The sequence below is a fragment of the Choloepus didactylus genome, chromosome 18 (genome assembly GCF_015220235.1).
Source record: "Choloepus didactylus isolate mChoDid1 chromosome 18, mChoDid1.pri, whole genome shotgun sequence".
Lineage (NCBI taxonomy): Eukaryota > Metazoa > Chordata > Mammalia > Pilosa > Megalonychidae > Choloepus > Choloepus didactylus.
Window position 1 is genome coordinate 32,635,163 of NC_051324.1, and position 13,729 is coordinate 32,648,891.

General features: G+C 36.3%; 1 protein-coding gene across 8 annotated transcripts in view; it reads left to right on the forward strand.

The window, feature by feature from the left end:
- Nucleotides 1–13,729, forward strand: part of ACACA (acetyl-CoA carboxylase alpha) — a 371,031-nt gene that overhangs the window by 272,896 nt on the left and 84,406 nt on the right. For all 8 annotated transcript variants that reach the window (XM_037808139.1, XM_037808140.1, XM_037808142.1 and 5 more), the window contains 4 exons: nucleotides 490–645; nucleotides 2,769–2,972; nucleotides 7,584–7,739; nucleotides 10,082–10,228. In XM_037808139.1, coding sequence (XP_037664067.1) covers nucleotides 490–645; nucleotides 2,769–2,972; nucleotides 7,584–7,739; nucleotides 10,082–10,228 — 663 coding nt within the window. The remainder of the gene's footprint in view (nucleotides 1–489; nucleotides 646–2,768; nucleotides 2,973–7,583; nucleotides 7,740–10,081; nucleotides 10,229–13,729) is intronic.

The window sequence follows — 13,729 nt, forward strand, 5'->3', positions numbered from 1 at the left end:
AAAATCTCGGGGGGAATAAGGAGAAAAGTTAGAAAAGAGGTGACCCCATTATAAATCTGTCAAGAGGGATGGCTGGTGTCTGTTTATAGCCAGGTACTTGCTGGTGTGTTAGTTATTACTGTCCTACACAGTCATAACCTTTCTTCAGCATTTCCTTTCTAAACAGATATAGTTCTGCTTGGCATATGTGAAACGTAAACATATTGAGGCTACAGCTCTGGGGATGTCCAGCATCTCTGCTTATCAGAGGGAAATGGTGCACCAAGAGACAGGAGGTAGGGCTGTCAGGGACTCGTTATCTGACCCCTGCCTGCCCTTACTGCTTGTGGTCGTTGGGTTGACTATGTATAACTAGGGAGGGTTAAGTAACATTTTTACCGGGTATCTTAGGAATCATGAAATACTACTGCTTGAGCGATTATATCAGCCATTTTTTTATTGCCTCTTTTAAAATACATAAATGTCATTGGTGACTTTCTTCCTATGTAGGAAGCGTCTTTTGAATATCTACAAAATGAAGGCGAGAGGCTTCTCCTAGAAGCCATGGATGAGTTAGAAGTCGCTTTTAACAATACAAATGTCCGCACTGACTGCAATCACATTTTCCTCAACTTTGTGCCCACAGTCATCATGGATCCATCAAAGGTACATTTCTCCTTAGCTTCTTTCCTAGTACTAGCAAGTACAGGCAGAGACATTTTGTTCATATTTATTCTCACTTGGACAGTATTCCTGTTCAGCTTTTTGAGCCCTTAATCTTTAAAGTTTACAGAATGCCTTTAAGACTGGGTTTCCTGTGATGGGATTGGTAATTTGGTATAGCCATTGAAAGCAATTCTCAAAGCCAAAAGTGATTTGATGTTGTCTTGCTGGTCATTTATAAGCAGTAGAAAAAACATAGCTCTTTTTTTTTTGCCTCACTTGGTACCTGTTTTATGATATTTGCCGTGATGGTGGGCCCTGTTTTACATGATTCCCTAAGATTTCTCATCTGGAATAATTCATTTTGTCATTAAGCATTTTGGCAAACTTGCTTGAACTCCACAGTTCACGTTAAGTACCACTTTGAGTAAATTACCACTTCTGTAAACTAAATGTTACTTACCTGAAGGCCTAAGCAAGGTAATGCATGTTTCCAAAATACCTAACCTTTTTTCTTTAGTATTTTTCCACAAGGAGAGAATTTGGTTCATGAGGAATAGCATGTGTATTATGTACATTTTCTTCCCTAAGACTCTATTCTAAAATGCATTCCATATAATTTAAGGGAGGAAAACATGATGATTCTGTTCTTAACCTTTTATCCCAGGTGTAATAAGAACAGGCTGCTCTGTCTCTGCTCACTCTAACCTCTTTCTATCATAATGCTGTGGAATTTGAGATAGGAGAACCAGTATCTCCCTTTCTCAAGAGCAATTGTAGAAATGGACTTTTGCATTTTGAACTTAGTGTCTAAGACCCAAGAGTTTAGTTTTATTTTTTTCTTCAAGACTTCAAGTTAATGGTGGGTCATTTTTGTCTGTCTGGAACACGATTTACTCATTGACTCTCAAGTCTCATCATCTTTTTTAAGCAAAACTTCTAAGCATTCTGGGACTGATGAAGCTGGAAGAGGTAAAACATGGCTTGGACTTTAGGTTTATATTTTAATTACCATTTCTCGATGAGTTTTTGGTATCAGCATCCCTGCTTCCACTCTAAACATCCTTATGCCCTGACTGCTTTCCTAATCAGAGAATACCATCAGTTTTATGTATACAGAGATTGTAGACTTTTGTTCTCCCAAGAAAAGAATGGATAGGTGTTTCTTGGGAATAGAGAAGTTACCTCTTTGAAATCCATTCTAACCTAAAATTTTTTGATGCAGAAACAAATTACAAGAGTGGCACTTACTGAGTTAGTGGTTTAAAATGCTGAAGAACCACAAGAAAAGGGTGACGTGAGATTTCTGAATTTCTAGAAAGATGGGAAAACATTTCAGAAAGATAGTTCATTTAAGAAAACATTAATTTTGAGTAGTATGTCTTAGCGGCTTGCAGCTATATTGGGGGGTAAGGAGGGGAGACTTACTTTAGTATGTCAGTAAAGAGAAATCATGTCTAAGACCATGTAGTTAAAATACTCTTATAACCTTGAAAGTTAGGAGCACCAAGATGCCTTGGTATGAAGCTTAGAGAAACCAGGAAACATATGTTACATCTACTTAAATCCCAGTTAGACTTGGCAGTGACCAAGCTTTAGGGCGCTCCTTAAAGAGAACTTTCTAACACTACCTACAAATTGCTTTTCTTTAACTTCTGCAATTATCAAGAGGCATAAATTATAAAGTTTAATAAAATTGTGTAGAAAAAAGCTCATGGTTATAATTGCTATGTGATTTAAGGTCCTGTAAGTGCAATGAAACATAGTTACCATGCATATAAATGCTGCTTAATAGCTGTTTAACTAGAAATTTTATTCTTATTTGGGGCTTTCCCTTAAATCCCATGATGTAATTTTAGAAACTGCAGATCTTTGATATAAACTAGATAATGAATATAAGTGGGAAAGGAGAAAGAGTTGCACATTTGGATGCTGTGAGCCAGAGAAAACTTCTCAAATGCCAGGCAGCATGAGATCATCTGACCACTTTTTGTAAGGAATATTTGTAGTACATACATATCTCCAGACTACCATCTTTTCCATTCATCCTTTCCCAAAGAATGGGCTCCTGAAGCAGGTCCTAGTTACAAGGTATTTAAGTTTTGTGCTTGGTGTGTCTGTGTCAGATTGAGGAATCTGTGCGGAGCATGGTAATGTGCTATGGAAGTCGGCTGTGGAAATTGCGCGTCCTCCAGGCAGAACTGAAAATCAACATTCGCCTGACACCAACTGGAAAAGCAATTCCCATCCGCCTATTCCTGACAAATGAGTCTGGCTATTACTTGGACATCAGCCTGTATAAGGAAGTGACTGACTCCAGGACAGCACAGGTACAATCATCAAGCAGGCGCCTCAAAATTTTTATTTGTCCCTACAGTTAAGCCACTCATCCTTATTATGGAAGATCTAAACTCTCACATCCCATCAGTTGACTTAATGGGATTATCCTCTACCAGCTTAAATGGTTGTATGAATTTGAAAAACTTCATTTGCCTTGTAAGGTGCGCTTATGTTCTTAATCATGGATCTTTTGAAATCCTCATCTTTTTATCATGTATTGGTGAACACTAACAGATGCCAAGCAAACCTGACTCTGGAGATAATTCTGCAAGGTAGGGCTCTTTTAAAGGGCTCTTGGGCCGCTTTGGCAATCTAGTCTTCTCTGGTCAGATTTGTCCTTCTTTCTGTTTGCAGCTAGTTAGACCAGAGTTAGACCAGTCATTAGCAAATAAGGAAAGCAAAATTATTAGAATATGTCACCAACTTCTATCTTAAAGAAGGGAAGAAATATTTTAACATAACTTGAGCAATATTCAAGCAATGACTTTATCATATTTACCCATTAGATTATTCTGTTTATATACATCATCTTTCCTTCAAAGTGTTCTTCCTTTGTTATTCTCCTTATGTGTCTACAAAAGAGCTAAGCAGCAAATTTTAACCCGTTTTTCAGGTAGAAAAATTGAGAAATTTGAAAATGAAAAGAAAGTGACTAAGGACTGATTCTGTGATAACAGAGAATTCCCTTTTAGTTTGCTTTACCACGTTGGTTCTAAATATTTGGTCCATTTGCTATGATACTGGATTTAGGTTGGTTCACCATTGCTCATGTCTTTTTATGAACTGGGATGTCATTCTAGGTCTTTGACCTGAACTTGGGAATTGCATTCATTTTGATTAAAGGACAAATTTAGTCCAGTATGCATAAACAAGGCTTTCAGTCTGTTACATGCATTTGGTACCAGGAAGAGATTGTGTCCCTTGTTTCTATCTATGTCCTTTTAAATCTGGGAATAGAGATAGGAAAAGACATTTTTGTCAGTCTTTTGATGATGAATTGTTAAAATCTAAGTTGGGACAGTTGTCAGAGTGACTTTCATTTTGTTCGTTGATTCCCAGTTAGATGGCCAGAGAAATCTATCCTGTGAGAAGTGAGCAGTTAAAATAGACAGTACAAGAGCACAAAGGGTGAGCAAGAGAAAGAGTATACAATGATTTTTGTTGTATTTGATGTTTTTCATGACAACCTTAAAGATATTTTCAATGAAAGCTTTCCATGGGCAGAGATTTTTTAATTAACTTCTACAATGGCTTCAAGGCAGGTCTATTCTTGTGAAAAATAAGATGGCCACTTGAGATTTTAATGTTCTTGATAAATATGTTTGTTCTTCGTAACTACCTTTTCTTTCTTTCTTTTATTAGAAAGCTTTTAGATTTCCCTCATGGTGGCTAGTGGAGATATAGAGGCATGAAAGGCACAGATGCATTCAATCAGGGTTTAGTACTGTGCCTGGCACAAAATAAGGTCTCAATAAGTATCTTGAACCCCTTTTATACAGGTCTTGCATATTTAGGAAGTCCTGAAGGAAGACATCTCCCTCAGGCTCTTCAGCCACATTGGTATTCACTTATGAGCCAATGACAAGAGGAGGGAACCAACAAAAAGATTAGCCTCCCAACCCAGTTTTGGTGTTCATACTGCCTACTTGGTGTTTTGTTTTGTTTTGTTTTTAATTCAGTTTCATTGAGATATATTTTTGTTCAGTTTCATTGTGATATATTCACATATGACAATATCCTACATTCATATATCCTATAATCATCCACAGTCCTACTTGGTGCTTTTTACCAAGTTGTTTTTTTCCTTTGTTTGTTTTAGTGAATTATTATAGGAGTTTAAGATAATATAGAGCCATGTGTATCCTTCATTCATTAACAAATTAATGCAACATTTATTGGTTACCTATAGTGTGTCAGAAACTGTGGGTAAAAAGCAATCTCTACCCTCAATAAATTTACACTACAATGGAAGAAGACCAATAAATAATTAGTACCTTCATAAAATAAATTGTACAGGGTTCTAAGGGAGCAGATGGTATGAGCCAGAGATTGATTTCCAAGAGAGAAGCCCTTTCAGTGGCCTCTGGTGAAAGGTGTGTGATGTATAAAATTTGTGCATAATTTCATGGACTTATAAAGTATGTACTTGACTATGTTCATGAGACTAGAAGATGGAACTAACATAGCTGAAACTCACAGATCATTTAGAGGCTTCCATTATTGTCCATTACTATCAATCTCTTGCCCCAGCACAGTCTTTATTCGGTCTGCTAGTAAGGAGCAAGGTTGACTGGCTTGAATTTTTTTATTGAATTTTCCTTGTATAGTCTTTGTATTGTAGATTGTAATGAACACTGATGCCAGAAAGTCAGTGAGGAGAAGAGATTTGGATAATCCATTGCATAAGTGAATCAATTTCTGATGTGTAGCTGAAGGGGAAATTAAACATTTTTTTAGTCACCTATACTGAGGCATAATTTATATATACTTAAAATGCACTCATTTTGTGTGTATAGTCCATTGCATTCTGACAATTGTATACCTTTATGTAACCACCATCACAATCATGAGAGAGAGCATTTTCATCATTCTGAAAAAGTTCTTTCATTCTCCTCTACAGTTAGAGGTAGAGACACCAACCCCAGCCCTAGACAACCACTGATTTCCTTTCTGTCATTAGACGATAGTTTTGCTTGTCCTAGAATTTCATGTAAATGAAATCAGACAAATATGTACTATTTGTATCTTGCTTTTTTCATTCAGCATAATGTTTATGAAATTTATCCATGTTGCAAGGTTCATTACTTTTCATTGCCAAGTAGTATTCTATTGTATGACTATAACAACATTTTTATATCCATTCTCCTGTTGATGGACATTTGGGTTTTTTCCCAGTTTGGGACTATTAAGAATAAAGCTGTTTTGAACATTCATTTACAAATCTGTGCATGGATATGTTTTCATTTCTCTTGGATAAAATACATAAGAGTAATTGCTGGGTCATAGTAAGTATATTCTTAACTTTATAAGAAACTGCCAAAGTTTAAATTCCCACCAGCAGTGTATGTACCTGGAGGGCTTTCTCCAACCCACCTCCTCACTGTACATGGATATGTTGCTTAACCGCAACCAGCATGTATTATTCTGCAGCTTGACAAAACTGAATCCCAAACCCTGTATGCACAGGTCTTCTCTCTCTTTTAATAGACAGGAATGCAGTTCCAAGAACCTACTGCTTTTACTCCTTTTTTGTTTGTTCATTTTGATTCAGCTCATCTCTTCTGAGCCAGTTTTCTCATACTAACACCCTTGCTTCACTTAATACTTTAAACCTCTTAAAACATTACTACTTCTGCCTCTCACATGGTGACTTTCCCCAGTGATCCTGTGGAAGAGAACTGGGGAGGTCCCCCATTCTGTGGGGCTTTAACTGAGACAAGTTTTGCCCAGGATAGGACCTTATTGACAAGTGTGCAAAAGATTTTTGTTCCTCTGGGCTAAGTTAGGACTAAGGATTCACTTAGTTGACTGGGAGATGGGAATTGTGCCCAGGGTTTAGAAAAGTACTTAATTCTATTGCTATGCCTGTATAACAGGACAGCAAATCTAGTGATAATGGTAAACTTGTGATTGTATTTTTTAGACCCAAATAAATATATGAGTATATAAACATACCCTTATATCCCAGTCTCCTTTTGTATTCACTGTGTTGGGAGTCTATATTTTTTATGTATTCATGGATAAAGTGCCTAGTTTAGTGTCATATACCTCTGGGCACTCAATAAATATTAATTGAATTGTATTAACATTCCTTATGAATATTCATAAGCAAATAAAACTAAGTAAATACATAGAGTCATCTAGAAATATTTGCGTTAAAATGATTGAAAACTGAGGTGGCGATTTCATTTTGTGACAAGACAGGTATTGCAGGAGCTATTTACTAGTTGTAGCCATGGTATACTGGGGGAAAAAATATATGTATATGGGGTGTGTGTGTGTGTATACTTACATACTGTAGGTTATGTCTTGCAAGTTAAGAAAACTAGCGAGATAGACGAATGAAATCCACTTCTGGCAGAAATCTGTGGCTATAGTTATGAAGCACATTCTAATCAAGTAGACTAAAGTACAGATGATATGGTAGAGACTTGACCTGACCTTCTGCCATTGGGGAAAAATAGAATTATCTTTCATGTATAGCTTTCCTCAGCTTAAATACTAGGACTGCTCAAACTGGTTAGTTGACAGACTTCCTCTCTGAGAATGTGGGATTCAGAGTCACTTTAGAAAGACAAGCGTTGTCAGTCTGTCTCGGAAATGTGAAATGTATGCTGTGCTTTCTTGTTGATATCAACTAATCCAAAAGTGAAAGTGGGCTATGATGTATGGTCAGTTACATAACTATTTTTTTTTAGAGTTGGTTAATCTCTAGGAGAAGTGAGAGCACCAAGTACTTACTGTTAAGAGGCTTGTCTTAGATACTTAGCCCACCAAAAATGTGTTTTAAGAAATAATATCTGTGAAAAAAGCTCCTCTCAGTGGCTATCTGATTTTTTTTCTGTGTCTTGACTTGCCATGCCATTCTCTTTGCCCTGCAGATCATGTTTCAGGCATATGGAGACAAACAGGGACCACTGCATGGAATGTTAATCAACACTCCATATGTGACCAAAGACCTGCTTCAGTCAAAGAGGTTCCAGGCACAATCCTTAGGGACAACATACATATATGATATCCCAGAGATGTTTCGGCAGGTAAAGGTGGCTAACTGGGGTGGATCTGACATATTCCAGGGAGGCAAGATTTTCCTGAATTTCCATCAGGTGCGTCTTTGTCTAGACAGGGCCTATTTCCATGGAGCAGGAAATAACATTGATGCTATTCTCATTTGATTTTGAATCTAGGATTTGGTGACTGCCAACTCAGATATAGGATAGTTCTTTATGAATTAACAGGAGAAATGTGAACTAGAAGCCTCTGTTGAGTAGAAGAGAGTAAACTGAGACCACATGCCTGTGGTAGTAGTTTACAGTGACCTATGTGAGGAATTGCATTCAGGTTTATATTTCCTAAGTCTATATTCAAATTATGGATATTTTTTTAAAAAGCCAGGGAAAGAATTTCTTTTTAGGCTGACAGTAAAGGTTTGGAAATGGATGGTGATGATGGTAGCACATTATTTTGTAAGTGTAATGAACAGCACTTAATTATTTGGTGAATGTGGTTAAAAGAGAAAACTTTAGAATATGTGTATATTATTAGAATAAAAATTAAAAGATAAAGCATACAACTATATAGCACAGTGAATCCTACTGTAGATGATAGACTATAGTTAGTAATACAAGTATGTTCTTTCAAGGGTTATAACAAGTGTTTGCAAGGTGGTAATAATGAGTGGTATATGGGGAAAATACACCTAATGTAAATAATGAATGATAGAACTATTTTAATAATCTTCCATCAATTTTAACAAAGGTAACTACTATTAAACAAATAATATAGTTATTTAAAAAAGTGCTATCATCAGTAGTAACAAATGTTCCATACCAATGCAAGGTATTGGTGATAAGGGTGGTGTATGGGAATCCTGTATTTTATGCATGATTGTTTGGTAAATTCACAACTTCTCTAATGAAAAAAAACAGAGAGAGCTCTGAAACTCTAGTTCTAATTTTCCTCTTTTCCAAAATAACCCAGATCTCCAACTGATAGCCGAGGTTAAATTATGAGACTCAATATAGATAATATATACAAATGGATATAGAGTTCATGATACAGTTTAAAGTGTAAGTTCTTTTATGGGAGAGATATTATAGGTAAGTAAAAACTAGTGAGAAAAAACCTGGCATTATGGATTTCATCCTCTATATGAAAATAAATTCCTTTGATCTGTGTGGTGAATCATCTCTATGCTTCAGATTTTTCTTCCATCAGTAGAAAGCAAGAAAAAAAATATCACCAGCAAAAAAAAATGCGACAGCTGAAGAATAAGTTATCAAAAGAATAATGAATTTGTCCTTAAAAGAAAAAAATCTATGAATATAGACTTTTTCCAAGTCTCCTAGTCAATATTACCAGTATTACCACATTTGAATTTTAATAAAGTAATACACGTGGTCTTGGTAAATAGTCTGTTTACAATTCCTTGTATTAGTCACAAATACGAGAGATTCCCTTTATGTAACCATTTGTTTACAAGTCCCATCTCTGGAAACATAGCTACCTTCATTCAGTATTACCCTTTTACAGCAGTATTAGCCTAAAACTCGAGTGTTGGTTCTGGCAACGACACAAGCTAATGCCAGTGTTATAAATAGAAATTCCGTTCTATGTAATTCTTTCTATAGTCTAGACATAAACACAGTGATTAGGATATGTAGGTAAGTGTGAATGATTTGGGCTTTAAATGTTGCTTTGAGGCAAGCAAAGAAAGAACTGAATTAGTTCACTCCTTCAGCTGGAATTTATTTTATTTATATGAAATTGGAAATGGAAATCATAATGATTTTTAAATGGATAGGTGTGTCTGTTTCCTTGAATTTGAGCAGAAAAGATCTGCACACTTGCAAACAGCTGTATATTTCTGGTGAACCAATTTCTGCGTATGGGCCTGTAGCTAAGAAAAGATATTAGAAACAGGATGCTTCCTCTAAACCTCTAGTAGAAACTTAATTCTTGCCTTCTTGGATTTTCTTTATATTAGCTGAGTGTCATATGACTTTCTTACTTTTCTATTGCCAAGTTTTCTGGGATTTCCCCCACCGCCCTTTATCTTGTAGAAGGAATTGATGCTACTTTAGTCTTTCAAAGTTTCTTTGCAGGCTGCTAGGTCTGTTGTGCTTGTTAATGTTCCAGTGCTAATTCAGAATCATTCAATAATTAGACTTTATTGAAAAAGTCTTTGATTTTTGGCAATGCTATCATTTTTTAAAATTCTGTTTTAACTGAGAATAGGAGCTGGAGAAGTCCAATCCTTAGACTTAAGCAGAACACCAGGGAAAATAAAGAACAAAACCAGATTCATTGTTCATATTCATTGTTATCCACGTTGAAATGTTAATTATTGTTGACTAATCAAACTTCTCCCCTCTACTAGTCCCTGATCAAACTCTGGGAGTCCATGTCCACTCAAGCATTCCTTCCATCACCACCTCTGCCTTCTGACATGCTGACGTATACCGAGCTAGTGTTGGATGATCAAGGTCAGCTGGTCAACATGAACAGACTTCCAGGAGGAAATGAGGCAAGTAGTTGAATCTCCCCTCTTCCCACCCTTTGTCTCTGTGCTCACTAGTACTAGGTTTCCACAGGGGTGGTCATTAAATAATATTAAATAAGACCCAAGTAGCATAAGCAGCATAGTAGTCTTTTTGATAGAATTTTTTAGAAAGAGATAGCATTAACTGGATATTAAGTAATTACTCTTAATATTTGTACATCTGATAATGGTGTTACAGTTTTGCTTTTACCAAAAAAAAGTATTATTTTCTGTTAGATATGCATACTAAAATACTATAGAGGAAATGATCTCATGGGTGGTATTTGCTTCAGAATAATTGCGGGTGAGGGTAGAGGCATAAATGAAATAAGATTGGTTATGAGTTGATAATTGAAGCTAGGCATTAAATACATGGTATATATTAGTTTCTCTATTTTTGTATATGTTTGAAATTTTGCAGTTTTCTATAATAAAAAATTTTAAATATTTTTTTGCTTGATGTTTTTTTCTTATTTGGGGGCCTCTGTCTTACCGATATGCTTTTTTTTTTTTTGGTATCTTTTCATTTGATCTAATGTTACTGTGAGCATGGCAAATATATTGCTCTTAAAGAGGCTCAATCAGGACCAGGGATTTAAACTTAAAAGAAAATAACAGAGAACCCATTTCTTGATGACTGTCCAAGAATGCATTTTCTGGCCTTAGAGTCCTTTCTCATATGGTGCACTATTATTAATGATACAAAAATCAGATTCTACTCTATACCCACATAACCTTCTTCCTGATTTTTGCCTCTGCTCTTACTGTACAGTTATAACAATGATAGCAGTAAATACTGAATGGTTTTTATTTCAAACTAGATCTAATCCCTAGATAAATCTCATTCCTTAGAAGGAATAATCATTAACTGGGTATTCACCATAAACAGGCTGGGCAGACCTCTGGTGATCATATACATTTTTTTCTCTTTTTTTCTTTTTATTTTCAAAAAATTTTACTATATGTTAAAGGTTTATAGCTGTTTCAGTAACTATACTAGTGGATGCTAAGAATAAATGATTTGGTATTAAGAAGGATGCAAGCATGGGCCCAGATGGAGAATATCAGACTTGTGGGAGTTCTAATCTAACACCTTGACACATTGCAGAGGCAAGAGGATAGGGAAGAAAGATGCATAGAATTTTGACGAGAATTGATATATATACTTGTCAGTATACAAAGTTGAAAGAGAGGTCTGTGCCACTGTCTGTAACATCTGCTTAGTGAGCTCCTCAACAGCAAAGAAAAGCTTCTTTGTGCTAGACTTAAATTCTGATTCACTGAACAGTGTAGTCTTCAGGAATGGAAAACACCCTTGTGAACATGGGCTGAGAGAAAAACAGTTTTAACTAATGTAATTAAAACACAAAATGAGATTTTTGGCCATGTGAAAACTAACTGTAGTCCTGTGTGAAACCTCTTGCCATGATCTTTCTCTCCTGCTTTCTCTCTGCTCTCATTCTGTGTTTGAGCGAATGGAGACTAGGGGAATAGTGAAGTCCCAGAGGGACAGAGCTCTGCTCTTGCTGAAATTACAAGCACAGAGCTGCCTGGGCATGAACATGTAGTGTTTACTCTGCCAGTATGAATACAAATAGTCTTATTATACACGACTCTGTTCCCAAAGACCACACACACCACACACACACACACACACCCTCACACACACACACACACACACACACAAAAGAAGAATAAAAAAAAACTAAAGGTTTTTTTTTTAACCCTTTTAAGACCTAACAAACCTTGGTTGAAAAGGGATGTTTTAAACAGCTGCATAAGACTATAAGCTATTAATAGTGGGTTTAGTATAAGGGCCACATGTTTTCTTTTGCCCAGAGCTTTAAAAAACTTGAAACTTAGAAAGCTGATAGAATTTGTTGAAATGATTTTTGGAAAAGGAGTATGTTTTGTTTTTTGCTTGTTTGTTTTTGTTTTGTTTTGTTTTGTGCTTTCTTCTTCTCCTCTGCATTTCCCTCTTCAGTTGCCTGTTTTCTTTGTTCTTTTTTTCCTTTTCTTCAGATGATTAACCAGGATTGAGGCTTAGTGTTAGCTTGCTGTTTCTTAGTCTTTGAGCTTGGAAGGAGTGAGACTAATGTTCTTTTGCAAGCAATTAGTGCGTAATGCTCAGGATGGCTGGTAAGTCAGTCTGTGGCCTTCTCTAGATTACAGGGTGCTACGCAACAGGACTGAGGTTGGGGTGTTAGTATAAAACTCTGTTGCGAATAGCTTTAAACATGCAATGGAACATGTCCACTGAGAGACTGACCAATCTAAGGATGGAGTTTCAGCATCAGAACTCCGAGAGACAGCCACCTAAGAAATGACGAGGTTTCAGCAGGATGTATTTCTTCATGCTAAGTCCAGTTTTATTAGGACAGGTTGACTTTCAGCTATTACAGTTTAATTTTCTTTGGCCAAAGAGACAAGTTTGTCATGAACCTGGCACTCTACATATTATCTCAAGAATGATGTGATGGGAAAGAAAAGAGTTCATGCTGATGAGATCTGGAGCAAATCTGTCCTGTCCCAAAGAGAATGGGCACCTGAACAGAGCCTTGAGAAATAGTTTTATTTAAAAAAGGAATAAAAAATTGACCAGTTAATGTACTGAGAGCTAAGGCTCAATGTAAATGCGTCGATGCTACATAGACACTAAATCATCATAATGTGGTGTTCTCCAAAGGTGATGGCTGTACCAGGTCATCATTGTGGGTGACACTGCATTACCCTGAAGAATTGGAGCTTCTCAGCTTAAAAGCTAGCACACAGATAAAGCAAGAGATTCTGCAGAGTTTTCTCATGAATTGACATGCCTTTTCCCACCATCAAAGGCAGAAAACCTTCATTTATCAGACCATCGGCTATATGGGTGGTCAGTCTTTCTTGCCTGTTTTTTTGTCTGGTGCGGGAAATAGGAAAATGGTGATGGGACCAGGACTTGGAACAATTTAGTTCCATTTAGTTTTAGGTAACTTGCTTGCCATTTGAGGAAGAATATTGGCTGTTTCAGCAGAGATGTGACCTGCATTGTGAACATTTGTGTCTGTGTTAAAGGCAGGAGAAAGACTGCTTTTCCAATGTGGTGTTAGCTACATTCTCTTTTCTATTTCCCTAGTTGTTCCTTCCCCATAAAGGAATATGTAACTGAAGGAATGCTACCTAATGCCATGATGACGGGTATAGGTGAACACATTTTTCTCATCAGATTTGAATGGCATTGTGTTTGGTATGAATTTAGACTGGTAATAAAAAAATAAAAAGATGTAGAACAAATCTTTGAACTATGCTGTTTGCAAACAGATCCAAAGATGAATTGTCCATGAATTTTTTTAATAGTTTCAAGTAAAGATGAAAATTGAGGAAAATGTGATTGCAACAAAACTGACTTCATTTCTAGCTGCTATCATGCTACAGTGATGGGCACTGTATGTAAATATATAGCTAGATAAATGTTCGCTGTTGAGAAATGCATCTAACCTACAG